Raw genomic sequence first — 15530 nt, forward strand, 5'->3', positions numbered from 1 at the left:
TATGTGTTCCTGGAATGTTGCTTCAGTTTAGTAGGTAGAAGTATAGCATTTATTTAAAGGAGTTGTGGAAAGTAACAGGGACTCGATAGCTTTTTTGGAGGGTTGTTTCTTGGTTTGTTTTGCTTTTTGAAACTAAAAATTCCTTAAATGATTTGTCTTGGTCTAAATTTTTTCATTAAGGTGTGGACATCATGGCTAAAGCTTTTCAGTCAAGATGGCAGCAGTAGATCTGACAGGAGCTGAACTTCAGTTATTCTGCACGGAGGTGTTACAGGGCTTGAAGTGTGTCCAGCTCTGTTTTCTCAGGCACACGCCTGGATGCGTGGAGGGCAGAAGACGGTTCTGTAGTTAGGGCAGGTAGTGGTGAAACCTGGTGTCTGTTCTTAGCTAGCAGCTTGCCCAAGTGTAGAAGAGGTCTCACTTAATCATTGGCAGCAGGATTTTTCATTTTGAATAGGTGCAGCTTCCACGTGGAAGTGGAGCAGTTTGGATGAGAGATGTAGGTATGAGGTTAGACAAGAAGGTAGCACAGAGCAACAGGGAGGGATGCCATGAGAAGGGCACCTTTTTGATATTGCTGCCTAAATGTACTGCCTAGGTGCTTAGGTTCTGAGAGAGTAAAAGCCTCAGTGATTCCTAGTTCTCTTGTTAAGCTTGAAATAACTCTGGTTTGCATCAGAGATTTATTCTTAGCCAGGACATTTCAGTTTTGTAATATTTGAAAACTTGTAAATTTTCTCTAATAAAAGTTATGACAACTACCAGGAGTGTCTTCCAGTGGTACCATACTGACCTGAAAGCTATTTTTAGGGAGGAGTGTGGAAAAAGGGAGTTAGGTTCTGATATTGGAGCTCTTGGATGCTTTATAGCAAACTTGAGAACATGGCATATTGCCTGTGTGTTGAATAGAATATTTGCACTGAATGTATAGAGCATTGCAAAGAATACCTGTGTATCTCATCTCTTTCATATCTTGATCTGGTGACGCCATGCTGTGGCATGTAATACTGTGGTAGATTTTCTCCCATTGCAGGCAGAGGTGTTATTAGTGCACCGGGAGTTGTTTGCTAATAGGAGGTTGTGTAACAGTGACAGTTTCACCCACTGTAGCTGTTTGAGAGTGGTGATTTGGTTTGGTGGTTACTTACTAGGTACAGGTCAGTGATGGAAGACTAATCTGAATGGGTTCAATCGCTAGTTTAAGGAGGAAAAAAAAAAAAGGATAACACCCCCCCCCCCCAAGCCAACAACAAAAAAAAACCCTTGCTGGTTGAACATAGAGCTTGTAGAACTCAGCGGTGATGCTGCACTAGCCTGGGGCTGGTTATTGACAACACCGTGTCTGTTGGGTGTTTCATGACAGGACTAGCCAAGGACAAACTGTTCCTATTGCTGATTCAGATTTAGGGACCTGGGCATGAAGCAGCATTTCCCTGGGAGGTGCTGGGAGCAGGGAGGGCCCTGCCTGAGCAGGCTGGAGTTGAGCATCTGCCAGTATGCTCTGGGTTGTAGCCTTCTCCCATCACAGTGTAGGGAGCAAGCCCATTCTTTCTTGATCCGACTTGATCAGAAGAGCAGTGATGCAGGGAATGAAACTGAAGTTTGAATGAAACGGCTAAAAGCAAAAAGTCTCAAATTGTCAGCTCCAAAGCCTGGGCTTGATTTTTGCTGGCTGTCATTTTCTTTCTTTAAGGTGCTACAGCAGGAGAGTTACAGGTGGCTCTGGGTGAGTGGCCAGTGGCTGAGATTGCCCCATCTGCTTCAGAAGACCTTATTTCCATCTTTTTCTGAACTACATTTTCTTCTCACAGCTCAGGGCAAACTGTCATTAAAGTATCTGCTCTGTGCTGGCAGATTCTTAAAACATCCCCAGGACAGTCAGCTGTTTGCAAGAAATGACATTTGAGAGGAAATGCATTGTTTGGGGCAGACACAGGCATAAAAATAAAACCTCCCTGAAGCATTCCTGTCATGTGTCATTTGAAACAGGGATGTAAAACTTAGCAGTTTTGCCTGTGTCAGGGATGGAGCGTTTTGCTAAATTACAAGGGAGGAAGGGAATCATCTGCACTGGGCTGATTCAGGAGTTTCTGGAAAGCCTCACACTTAGAGGCTCGTTGTTTTGGCAGCTGAGTTCTCCAAAGATGGAGAACATGTATGGAGCAGGTTCTTCCCTGGGACTGCAGAAATGAGCTAGGAAAGTGTCTTCCCTGAAATGGCTGTTCCTGGCAGCTCTGTGCCCCGTGCCCCGCTGCAGAGTGGGGCCCTCGCCATCCTGTGCTTCTCCATGGCCCGAGGAGGGGAAGGGGTTGGGCTCCAACAGGGCCATGGAGGGAACTGCCTGCCACTCCCCTGGGTTCCAAAAAGCATGCGATTATCTTCAAAATAGGTAAATGATTAAGCTGTGCATCGGCTTAATTTGTTCTTCCTGGTTTTGTACCATGAAGATACGTGGGCAGGTGGGGGGCGTATTTTTGTGACACCTCCACCCTGATGTGGGAAGGTTTGTGTTTCTGCTTTTTGCCTGGTCAAGTGCATGTTGCCTGGGACCAGTCTGGAACATGACAGAGGAAGGTGAGGGGAAGGATATTCTTTCTCTCATCTGCTCCTGTCTTGCAGCTTCCCCCCAGCTCGACAACATATTGGTGCTTATTAAAGCCATTGAGTGTCATTATCTTCCTTCACTGAAGTTTGTGTTTCTGTGATATCTGCATCCAAAAACAATGCACAAAGAGGGAAACTCAGTAGATTAAAATGACTGACTAGAGCTGTGTTTAACCTCGAAGGCAAATGTCTAGGTTTCCATCTTGTACTGTTCTCTTGATCTCCAGTATCCTGTTCCACTTGGCAGGCTCTTAACATGCTAACTGCCTTACTAGCCTGTGGACAGATACATGCCAGGGGACTGCATTAACACCAAGAAGCTCAATTATAACTTTGATCAGCAGCACTGTGTTTTAAAACTTAATTGAAAACCTAGTATGAATTAGTCAGTGTGTCACCTAGTTCCTAGCCCTTGGGTAACAACAACAAAACCAAAATACTCTGCAAGCTAACTACTGACCTGACAAAAGCATGGGAGTAGGAGCTGAGTTCTTGTAGTCTCATTTATTTTACTTGTGTTTAGACTGACCCTGTAAAGGAGAGATTTAAAAAAATTTTTTTTTAAACGAGGTTTGCTTTGACCTTAGGATACATTGAAGGCTGCGTGTATGTTCCTAGAAAGAAAATGGCAAGAAAGAAATCTGTAGAATGGGGAGTGTGAATGGAGAACGGGTAAAATGATAATTTGGGAAGAAGAAATTGCTACCAAGTACCATACTCAGCATGCTGGTAGGATAATGACAAAATAAGCAGGGTCAAGATCCATTTATCTCCTCTTCATTCCATTACTGGTAAACAGCTTCCTTGGTGACTGCTTTTGCTGCCTTTTTTTAAATCCCCTGTGAACTTTCCTCTTTTTTGTTTGTTGCAGAGAGCCAACTGTTGCCTGGGAATAACTTCACAAACGAATGCAACATTCCTGGAAACTTCATGTGCAGTAATGGGCGCTGTATCCCGGGGGCCTGGCAGTGCGATGGGCTGCCGGACTGCTTCGATGACAGCGATGAGAAGGAATGCCGTAAGTGACCCTGCTGTGACCTTGGCATGCTTAATATCACAGGGCTTGGCTAGGTAGTGTCACTGGTGTGTTCTGTAGTGTGTATTAGGTAAGTAACAAAGTTACGGCCACTTTCTTAATTTAGCTACTGTTAGAAAAAAAGTACAGCCTTACTATTTCAGATCTTTAATGTTCTTCAAATTGTCCAGTTTTAATACAGCACGTAGTAACAGGTACCTGAAACCCTGTTCATGGATGGATAACTTGAGACGGACTTGACTTGTGATTCTGTTAGTGGAAGAGTGATGCTCTGATTTTTAGGGACCCTGCATATACTGCTTCAGCACACTGGCCTGGTACTATATATTGACCTCCACTACATCAAGACTAGTTCCTTTTATTTCAGAATTGTTGACTGTATCCTGCTATTTTTGTTCTCTCCTGTCAAAATGTAAATAAAATATAAATGATAATAAAATATAAATAGCTGCAAAATGACAAGAACAACTTTCACGAACTGTCACAACAGACTTGAATAAACCTCACTGACCTAGGCTATGCTGCAGCCCCGCATTTAAGTTTCTGCAGAACTATCCTTTGTTGGGTGTTTTTATTTAAATCCTTCCAGCCCCTTTGACTAACAGTTTTCTGGATGAGCATCCTTTTGATCCTGCCCATATTAATGGAGACAATTAGACTGTTTTTTCCTCTTCCCATACATCTATCTGCTAACTGATCACCTTCATAAACGTAAAATTAGCATGGAAAAGGGATAGCAAGGATTCATATCCTGTGCTGGCCTGTTGTTAACAGGTCAGATAAACCAAAACAGAATGGAGATAGTGCTCATTTGAATCTCCAAACAAAAAATTATTATTCATGCAAACAAGGTTCTGTAATGCATCCAGAGAGCTTCTAGCTGCCTGTTCTGCATCACCATCCCCTCCATTTTAGTAGGCAGCTTTTAACTCTGTGTGTGCTGCCATGAGAAGCATGTCTAATGAACCAGCCACGGTGTGGGGGATGCTGAATGTGCCTGTGTAGCTACAGTCAGTGCAGAGGCACGGAGACAGAGGCATGGAGTGGGACAGGCATCACTGGGAGAAAGAATTACAGCATTAGTAAGAAGCTGGGAAGGTTTTGCATTGTTAGTTGTTGGCTTATGTCTGAATTGAGGAAGTTGGCTTGCTGTCTCAAGGATAGATGATCCTTCTAACCCAGGAAACATCCCCTTCTGAGTCCTGCTAAGCACCTAGCCTTGCTGATAGCTTCAGAGGGACAATTCAGTCACTTGTATGTGCATACAGTGTGTATAGCTAAAAAAGTTTGCTTTGCTCTTTTGCTGAATTTTGAAAATGGTCCCATTCTTACGGTGTGCTGTTACAGTGCCACCAACTAATCTTTTACATCAGAAAATAATCAAAATTTGGATGGGCTTATACAGCCCGAATCTGCCATTAGAGTTCCTAGCTCAGAGTTAAGGTGTTGAAAGACAGCCCTAGTGTCTTGTCTGAGAAGGGCAAAGGAAGAAAAAGTATCATTTGTCTCTTCTCCCCTCTCCAGTTTGTGTCAATCTGTAAAGACAGGCTGCTAGGTTACTTGAGGCTGGAGAGGACTCAGGAGGTCATTTGGTCCAGCTGCCTGTTCAGCGCAGGACTAACTTGGACTGGGGTTGCTCAGGGCCTTGTCTGGTCAAGTTTTGTACATTTCCAAGGATGGAGAGTCCATAACCCAGTGGGCACCTGTTCCAGGGTTTGAATATGCCCACTGGGAAAACTACTTCTCCTAGTACATGATCAGTTTCCAGTGATGAAATAGAAGCTGAATCAAACAATTTTTAAAGATGTGCAGTGCGATTAACATTCAGATCCTCTGGCCTTGGTGAGGGTGAGAGAGGAGTGTGGGAGCCCAGGAATTGTTGTTCTTCGCTGCGGAAACAGCAGTTGAAAAGTAAGAACAGTTGGCATTCAAAATGTGTGTGGGCATCACCTCTGGTTGTGTCACTGTACCAGTGTGTGTTGTGTTACTTGTGTCAGGCAACTCCAGGGAGGACAGTCATGCTTGAAAGTGTCATTCTAGCATCACAGGGGTTGGAGTGTGTGTGTATAGATACAAATATAAAACTTTTACATTTTTAAAATCATTTTACATATAAAACTTATTTTTTTAGTTGCTTTAGGCCAGGTTTTGTTACCTTCCTCTTAGCAGAATAGGGCTATACTTACTAAAACTTATCTTGCAGCAAAATTGGAGTCCTTTGTTTTCTTCTGTGATGCTGCTTTGTGTTAGCTGAGCTGTTGACAGTGAAGACAAAGCCATAGGAGCAGCGTGAGATGGCTGAGCTCCCAGTGAATTACTACTCCGAGCTGTGCTTTAAGCTGCTTTGTCTGTGATTCCTCATTGACTAACTAGTTCCCACTGAAAAGCTTTACCTTGCTTTAAAGTGTTTGTGTGTGAACAGGAGTTTGGTTACAGGATTCATTTGGTGCTGTGTATTGCTGTGAAGGCAAGTATGCTGAGTTCTGGCATGCCCACTGAGGGAGTTTCATGCAGACGTGTGTAGTTATGTGCAAAGTCTTCCCTTCTCCTTTGGATTGCCTCATGGTTGAATGTGAACGTCCAGCAGTATTTTATCAATTCTGTTTGCTGCACCATCTCGTCCTGTCTGTCCTCATTCATACAGGAAAACTTACAACTCGTGGTCTGGTTCTCATTTTCTGCAGCCAGCAAGTGCAAAGCGCTGGTCTGGGTGTTAGGAGGAAGTAAGATGCAAAGAAGAATTATCAGTGCCTTGTCCATTCATGTCTTATCTCTTTCCTCTGTCCTTTTGACCCTTTTCTGTCTCCTGCTTTGCAGGACCATCTCTATTAACTGTGTTACTTTGCTTGTGGGCTTTTTCTTCATCTTCCACACTTGCCAGAATCCATACCATCTGTCATCTTCCTTGCTTCCTCTGGGCCCTGACCGTGATCGGTTTAACACTTCCCATGCCAGCTGTCTCTATGCCGTTTAGTGCACAGAACATTTCTCATACCCTTGCCTTCTGTCAGGGTGGTGTGATGACAGAAAAATTTTACCCGGTTTTATCTGGGGAAGAGGGTTGAGAAAAGGCATAAGAGGGAGGGAATAAGCTGAGACAGTGACTTCTTACTGTCATAAATAAGAACTGCTTCTCCTTGAAGCACAGTATCTCTTTGGCTTTTTCTCCAAGCCACTAATTGAGCTTGAAAATAATTAATTGACCGTAGCAGTGTAAATGTTTTCTGAGTATTTCCAGTACTGTATAGTTTGAGTAATCAGCTATCATCAGTGCATCTCCCAAAATGGAGAACCCTTTTGTAGTTCATTGCCCCTGGCTCTGCTGGTTCTTTTCTGTTGGATTGCTCATCAGCCTGTGTAGTCCATTCTCTGCCATGCAGGTTTCTTTTAAATGTTAGTGGGCTTTTAACTACTACTACTGCTTTTTTAGCTGCGTAGATGATTTATAATGGAAGCTGAGGCTCCTCTTGACAAATGAAAAATCTTTACCAACAGGACTTTCCTGTGGAGCACTACAGGTGCTGATTGTTTAGCTCCTGAATCCTGCTCTGGTTGCATACCAGGCATAATACTTGCACTGGTCAAGGCGGGAGCTGCACGCTGTCAGCCACTGTTACCTGTTACCAGACACAGAAGATCCAAAATGGCACAGAATAAAGAATCTGAATGGAAGGAGCCTAGAAATGTGCGCTTGCATGTTTCAAAACATTTTGAGTTAAATGGATTAGCTTTATACCTACCTGCTGACATGTTCCTTTGGGGCCAAGACCTCTATCCTGCTGTTGAAGGCATTCTCTCCTTGAGATTTAAGAGTGCACTAATGTTCTTATTTAAGCTCCTAATTTACTCTGTCATCTGTTTCCTCTTTTCTTTGCTCTTTGTACATCTTTGTATTAGATTATTACAGAAAGAACAATGTGAACACTGAAAATGGCTTTTGTCAGCTAATGAGCAACAGCTAGTGGAGAGATGGCATGTTGCTCCCTTTGTCAGCTAACGAGCAGCAGATGGTACAGATTCAGAGCATGGCACATCATCCCTGCTAAGTGCCTGGCATGACAGCAGCCAGAATTAGAGACATACCAAATACCCAGAATCTAGATTTTCCTTCATTGCTCTTCTGAGAGCCGTTTCTTACATGCCAAGTTTGTGTGTTCAGCTATGAGCAAATAGTGGCGCACGGTGAATAGTGAGTAGCTGTGTTAATCCAAGGGCCAAAGAGTGTAGACTGTGGGCTAGAAAAAAAATCCTGTGTGAGGATAGCCTTGGGACAGTGTATTCTCATGTTAGGAACTTCTGTCTCTCACATGTTTTTGTTTCCAGTTTTCACTGTTGCTCATTCAATGCAAACATAAAGGTGAAGGAGGTTTTAGAGTCAATGCTGAAGGCTGTGTGATCGGAGTGTATAGAGGTCTGAGCAACAGGGCATCATCCGTGCTTGTAAGAGTGTGCTGCCAACACACTTCTGCACTGGCTAGTGAGAGCTGGCCTCTGTAGGAACATCTGGAACTGCAATAATAAAAACTTCATCACCAGCAATCCATCATCATCAGACCTTGCTCCGATTGCCCTTCAGACAGAGTCTTTATGAGTACAAGACAGAGTCTTTATTCTCCATGGGGGGAGTGTCTTCATTAAATGAAGTGCTGCATGAAAATGGTCAATTTTAACTAGCATTCCCCAGGCAGGTACTGAAGCCACCTGCCAGTAGGCTTCCTCTAAAGGTCAGCTTCATCTCTTGCCCGAGACACTTGTGCTTGCAGGGAACCCCCTGCAGTCAGACCTGCTGGGTTTATAATGTCTGCAATCCAGGGTTGCACACAGCGTGGCGTGGTGACCCAAGCTCTTCTGGAGTCCCACACCAGCGGGCTAACTCTCATAGCCCTGAATGCTGTGACTTGTATTTGGGCAATCTGAGCAACCATTCTAATCTGGGTGTCTAGCAGATCTGATAAGACCCCTTCTGTTTCTGTAACAGGGACCTGAAGCCCTTGGAACCCATGCAGAAGCCATGCCATGGTGACAGATACCCTAGGCACTCTTAGAGCTGGTAGGCTGCCTGCTGTAGGCAGATGAAGGCCTGATAAAACTTAAATTTTATGTTCAATTTCTTAAAAAAGTGTTGGCGGCAGGGATTTTATTGATGTGTGGTGGGAGTGTTTTCTGATCTATGTTTTTATGGTTGTAACCATGCTTCTACTGTTGCTTTTTGAAGCATTTTTAACTGCCTTTGGCAGGTTAGTAGAATAAGATTTGAGATAGTGCTGTAATCACTTGTTCATTACTGATATGTTGGCATATTAATCCTTAATTTCATCTTCTCTTATGTGTTTCTTAACCATGTTCTTGGTTTTACCCTGTAGAGTTTGAACTGTGTGTTTATATATAATGAAAATGTTCTATTTTTTTCACATTCCGTTCTGTGTCTATCTTTTCTATGTTGGGTTTATTTTCAATTCCATGCAATCCATCTAAGTCCATACAGCATTTTGTATAAATGCTTTATAGACTCAGAAGACTTTATAAATCTTCTGGTGTCATCAAGGAGGTGGAGTGAGGGAATGAGAGATGTGGCACAACTAAACTTGCATCATTCAAAGAGTTTGTATCTGCACACTTGCTCTTACTCTTCGTTGGCCCTGCACTCGTGGGGAATTAAATTGGATTAGTAATATATTGTAGTTTGAAAACACAGCCCATGACAACCATTTTTAAGTTAAGTTTCCCCAGGGTTTCCTGTACCTTATTGTTCCATGTCCAATTTAAAAACTACCTATCAGACAAATGTTTACTGCTCCCTCTGGTGTTCACTTGCAACAGGTTTTACTGCTCGACGTGATCAGGAATGGAGAGTCTGCAGGACAGTGTTGTTAACAAACAGCTACACGCAGTTGTGGATGCGATATAAAGAGGCTTTTCATAAGAATGCTAAATGAAACCTACATTCTGCAATTAGGAGCCTGGGTTTCCTAGATCATGTGAAGAATCTTTCCCTGTGCTCTAAAGCCTTTCAGTCTGGAAACTGAAACTCTCACGGAACAAAGGCAGGTTGGTTAGGTTTTTCATCTTCAGACTGGTACTTCAGGTGCTTTTTCACTGACTTAATTACATCAAGTTTCTACAAAAGAGGTAGCTTTTGAAGAACTGCATGCATTAAAAGCTTCACAGCATCAGATGGGTGTAAATTATTTAAAAAAGAAAAAGCCCACTGAAACCAAAGTCATGGCTGAGGAAGTTGCTCTGTCATTGGAAAAGCTCTTGAGTGCAAGAACTCCTTCGCTGCCCAGTGCAGCCCACATCAGGAAGGAAGAGGAGGACTGGATGGGGACTGCACCAGCTTCAAACCCATGTCATACACCTGGGAGTCTCAGATGAGGACTGTCAGACTGCCCTGTCCTGCCCTCTTTGATGTGGGGTAGATTTAAGAGGAAGGCCTTCAGATTTGTTGCTGTTCACTGCTTTAAAAAGAAAAAAATAATTCATGGGGTTTGCCCTCGATCTGGAGCTTTGAGCCAGCTCTACAGGAAGATCACAAGCTGGAATTCTATTAAGGCACATTATGTACCCATGCTTTTCCCTTTGTAGGTCCTAAAATTAAAATGGAGGCACAGACAAAATTTACTAATAAATGGTCGTTACTATCAACCCAAATCATTCTGGTGACAATCTGAATTTAGATGTTTGTCTTTCCCTTCCCTTAGCTTTGTTGTGAGAGCAAATTCATTACTTCCACACTACTAAGTAACCAGATCTAGTAGCCACTTTAAAAGACAGAGGGAAAAGGTCTTGTAGAGACAATGAGCTCTGCAATCTCTATAAGCTATTTAATGACTGCTTATTATGATAGTACAATTACTAGAGCTGAAGATATTTTGCTTGGGTTTAGCCACTCAGCAGAGTCAGACTAATGAATGGCTTTCATGTAGAGGAACAAAGGGCACAAAATAACTCTGACTGCTCTCCTTTTAAATACTAGGCTTTAGGCTCAACAAGCAGAGCTCAGTGCACTGAAGAATTACGTGCAGCGTTTTGTTAATAAGAAATATCTGCCCAGTTCAGAAGGGATTGTCTAAACCAGCTGAGGTTTCCTACAGATACAGCAGTGGGCCAAGACCCCAGGTAGGACTAATCCTACCCATCGGGAAAGATTGCTAATTTTGAATTGTCTAATATATCAGTGCCCCCCCCAAATGGTTCTTAAAATGTCAGTTAAAACCTGGTGTTAACTAAGGCTAATGCTATAGATGATGGGGGGTAGGGTGTTAAAGAGACAAATTCAGATTCCTGGGATTAAGATCCTGCAACAATCCTTTAAACTGCGCCATCATGTGTAAAGGTGAAGTTCTCTCATCTGCTGCCGTCTGTTGCTGCTAGCCAAGTGCACTTTTAGCTTGGAGGAGTTTCCAGTGCTGGTTTCTGATATTTGGATTCTCTCCTGCTAGCCAACAGTTTGTAGTAGTATGAGCTAAATAGCTGTGAAATGTGTGTTGTATCAAAGCTCACCACATTTTGGAAAAAATAAATAAGCGAGTAATGAATACCTTCAAGTAAGTGATTTAGCAACCTGTCACTTGAAAAAAACTAGCCATGAAACAACAAGCACCAAAAAAGGGAACTCCAGCATCAAAATCACTGTCACATTGGAGGATTTTGTCTTACAATTCTAACACCATTCAAAAGTATCAGAGCTGAAGTTGTCCCCTTCAGTTCACCAAATCTATGTCTGCTGCTTTGGGAAGTGTGGAGTGGCCGTGGCATGGCCAGTGTTACTCAGTGGAGTCTTAGGTGGCTGTGAACATGGGTCATTGTGTGCAGTTTTGGAGATGGTCACAAGCCTCTGCTGCAGACTGATGTGTCCAAAGACACTTAAATGGTTGATACAAATAACTGAGCTAGCTGTCAAATACTGACTGATTTAATGTGCTTTGTGATCCCCTAGGAGTGTGAAGGAAGATGATACGGGCACAAGGAACAAGATACAGGTATAGAGATAAATATAAAAGCAGTACATTAAAACTGCAACTTGGATACTTTGCAACTCTGTGTTCCTGCTGAAATCTTATGTGCAATGGTGGAAGTGTGGGGTTTTTTGAGAGTATGACCTGGGAATTGAACTCTCTCTATAAATGGGACTAACTGTCTACCTTTGTGCTGCCCTACCTTACACTACATCTCCATCTAGTGCATTTTAAATGTCTGTGGAGAAAGCACAAGTCTGTAAGGAAACCTTTAAGTAGGTAATTCAATTTTTATTGACTACTTATGGCAGTGGGGGTTAATACATGGAAGGAGAAAATCTAACAGCAGGGCCAGAACTAAGGAAGAGAAGCATTCTACCAGAGCGTGCACTCTGGAAGGATCACAGCAATGAAAAGCTGAAGTCAAAGTAGATTTTGTGTATTTATGTTAATAGAGTAAGCATTGTCTTGTGCTGGGAGTCCAGGCTGCCAGGTGTTGTGCAAACAACAGTCTTACAAAACTCTGCAAAAACAATCTTTAGTGGTCCTGTTCTTATTTGTAATCCAGTGGTAATTTGTGTAAAAGGCTAATGAAATGAACACCTTTTTTTCTTTTTCTAAATGACTATATAGCAGAAGGCTAGGAATTTGTCTATGGAAGTAGTTGTATGTATTGTAGTAGTTGTACGTATATCCATGTATATCCATGGAAGACCTCTGGACTTCTATTCACAATTTATGATCACTGAGGGCTTTTAAGTCTCCTTCTGTTTTGCTTGCTGCCTGTTATCCAGGTTGACCTGGAATATTTCTTGCAGGTAGGTGACAAACGTCAGAATTCTTAAGCAAAGCTGAATATTAAGCAGTGCATGAAATGAGCATTTGCATTAATTGGGAAGATGCTGTAAGCCAGCTGCTGATCTTTGTCGCATACTCAGATGGCTCTCAAACTTTGAATATCAAACTGGAATTAACTCCTGTTTTCACTCGTGATTAAGCAACCAAATACTTAGCAGTTATAATAGGATTTATAATGAAGTGACCATGGTGAATGTTTCATTTGAAGCTCAATTACAGAAATTCACACATGGGTAAGGGCAAGTGCAATAGCTATTTACATTTGATAGCTTTTTATGCAGGGACATCAAGAGGGTTTGTGGTGCTAATTACTTAATCCTCTCGATGGCCTCCTCTAGATGGGGTTCAGTAAACAGCTGAGTTGGAGAGCTTGGAATCGGACAGGTTTAGCAGTCCGATGGAAGCAGTGGCACACCTGAAATAAAAAGATCAGGTAGCTCTTAGCCCAGAATGGGGTGAGGGATCATTAGCCGGCTGATTTAGAATTTGTCCTTTTGTATGATATTATTGTTCAGGTTGTTTAATGAGTAGTAACTTCTAAAATACTTCTTGTAGTGAGAAATTGCTTTACTGACTGTCTGAAAAACAAGCTTTTTTTTGTCGGTGCTCTCTTCTGACATCTCATCTGCTTTGTGATGATTTTGAAGGACTGGAACATAGACTTCTAGACCATGAAAGATTACTTTAAGGCCTTACTATCTGGCAAGAAGTAAAGGCCACTGACCTATAGTAGTCCAACTCTGAAGTGCTTTCTCTTTTTCCCCCTTTTCAAAGGCAGCAGTTTACTCTTCAGGGCAGCAGACTCCGCTGGCTTTTTTACTTTAGTAATGTCCTTTCTCTTACTGTAAGCTATAGTGTAAATGTTGTCCACATAAGTGGGTGATCGTTTACTATGTTGGAGGCAACCTCTGATGTTCCTATGGTGCTAATTTTACTACTTTAAAAAAAAAAAAAACAACAAACAAACTTGTTGCCTTTAAAATAGAGTCATTTTTAGGCTCACTTTCTCTAAGTTTACATTAGCAGTTTATGACTAGCAGCTCTTTCTCCTGAGTGGTTGGTTAAACAAGGCACAAAGCTAAGAGTGGCCTAAGGGCTGGTTGTAGGTGCTGTGAACGCTCTGCAGTTGGCTGGTTTAGATCAATTAAATAGTTGTTTTGTCTTGAATTGGAGAACTTCTGGCACAGTAGGCTGTTGGTGGATTTTATACTGGGAATAGTACTCAAGTGCTAGTGTTTCTTCTAGAGAGGAAAAAGCAAGGCGAGGAAGTGAAACTTCTCTGTCATTCTGCAAGACTGTTAAAGAGCTCTGTGGGCCAACAAATGATGCATTTGCCTTCTGGGCTGAGACAGCTGAATGACTGCAGGTAATAGTGGTTTTCCCACTGGGAACTGAACTGAAAATACTGTAGGGTCCAACAGCAATTAACTGATCCAAAATAACCGGTAGTATTAACTGAGTTATGATTTCCATCAGTTCTTGGGGTGAAAAGGTATCCTGGTGCCATCCTGCATGTGTTACACACCATTGTAAAATCGATCCTTCTCTTTGTACTTTGAGGTTAAAACCTGTTTTTCCAAGAGCAGGGACAAGTTGAAAAGATACCTGCCCTTAACTCCTTCATGTAGAGACTTTACTGAAATGCTGTGCCTCGCCATGCATCAGGAGAGCCTGGATTTACAGTGCTGTCTGATGTGGCTGTGGCATCTCTCAAAATAAATGAACACCACCAGAGAAGTTTAAGATGGTTCATTATCAAAGTCAGGAAAATACCTGTGGCTCTGCAATAGTGCAGCATCTGCACACAACAGTTTCTGTCTGGAGAGTTGCTCTTGTCGCATGCGAGTAATCAAGTTTTGATTAGCTGAATAAATCATCATCTCTTGCTGGATTGTGACGTGTGGGTGTGAAGCAGCATAAAATTATTCTGCATGATTGCTACTTGGAGGGATTCTAAGGCAACAATTTGAGTTTAGAGATGCTGATGCTGGAATCCTGTGCAGTTTACTTCTAGCTGCAGATTTTCACAAAATGTCTGCTGTTGGATCTGCTACATCCCATTTCCCTCACTCCAGATTGCAAAGTAACTGAGAAGTATTTCGAAATAGATATGCTTGTCCTAGTGTCTGCATCATGTGGGGTGCCTGTTGTGTGCTCTCTTTGCATCTGTTGCTGCAATAAGCAGTGCCTAATTCACTGTAACTAGGCGTGAAATGCTGGAGGTGTGGACTAGCTGGCTCAACAGTAACCATTCAGTCAAAGTTTCTTCCCTGAAATTTCATTAGCAAGACTGTACTGGCTTCTGTAAGAGACACTCAACCTGTTATAAACATATAATCTCTTCTCTTTAAGCATTGTGTCATAATGAGGCACAGCTCTAAAATTTTACTGTGATGCTGAAACAATAAGTTAGTGTCTGCTTAAACTTACACATGATAAATTCTTTTCCAAGAAGTTGGACCATGTTTTCTTGCCCTGGCTGTATTCCTCAAATCTGTAGTCCACAACTGCACTTGCTGATATTTATAGAAGACATTTGATGTCTTTGCTACTTTCTCTATGGAAGGAAAAATCACCTGCCCATCACAAAAGATCTACTGTAACCCTCTAGTCTGGTTTTAAGTCTTTGTAACCAAGTCAAGAGTGTCAGAATTGCTTTTATACAAGGGGGCATCTATATACAGTTTAAGGTTTTACACCATGCATGCCAAATCTGATCTTTTTTTTTTTCCTCCTGCTGTTCATCTCTGCTGAGAAATAATAAAGTGGATTGCACTTTTTGAAAAATAGTGATGTTTCATGCTTACTACCCTAAAGATAGCAGAATGTTTTTCTGTTAATGCTGTAGAGCCGTGCCTGCAAACTGTCACATCTTCAGTGGAATGTACAACTGGTCCTGATGGGAAGTTACTATTTTTTTAGAGCTTTAAAAGAAGGGGGTGGGAGGGTTGGTTTCTGCATAGCATAAGGAGCTACTTCACACGCTCACACATACAACTGCCAAAATAGTTTTCTTCAATTTAAGTAAATCAACCTGGAGGGAATGTTTGGGAAGCTTATACTGTGGCCAGCAG

The 15530-nt window shown here is 42.2% G+C and overlaps 1 protein-coding gene across 3 annotated transcripts in view; it reads left to right on the top strand.

Annotated features, from left to right (window-relative positions):
- Nucleotides 1-15530, top strand: part of LDLRAD3 (low density lipoprotein receptor class A domain containing 3) — a 110082-nt gene that overhangs the window by 33578 nt on the left and 60974 nt on the right. For all 3 annotated transcript variants that reach the window (XM_074909068.1, XM_074909069.1, XM_074909070.1), the window contains exon 2: nucleotides 3476-3622. In XM_074909068.1, coding sequence (XP_074765169.1) covers nucleotides 3476-3622 — 147 coding nt within the window. The remainder of the gene's footprint in view (nucleotides 1-3475; nucleotides 3623-15530) is intronic.

Source organism: Athene noctua, chromosome 6 (assembly GCF_965140245.1).
Source record: "Athene noctua chromosome 6, bAthNoc1.hap1.1, whole genome shotgun sequence".
Classification (NCBI taxonomy): domain Eukaryota; kingdom Metazoa; phylum Chordata; class Aves; order Strigiformes; family Strigidae; genus Athene; species Athene noctua.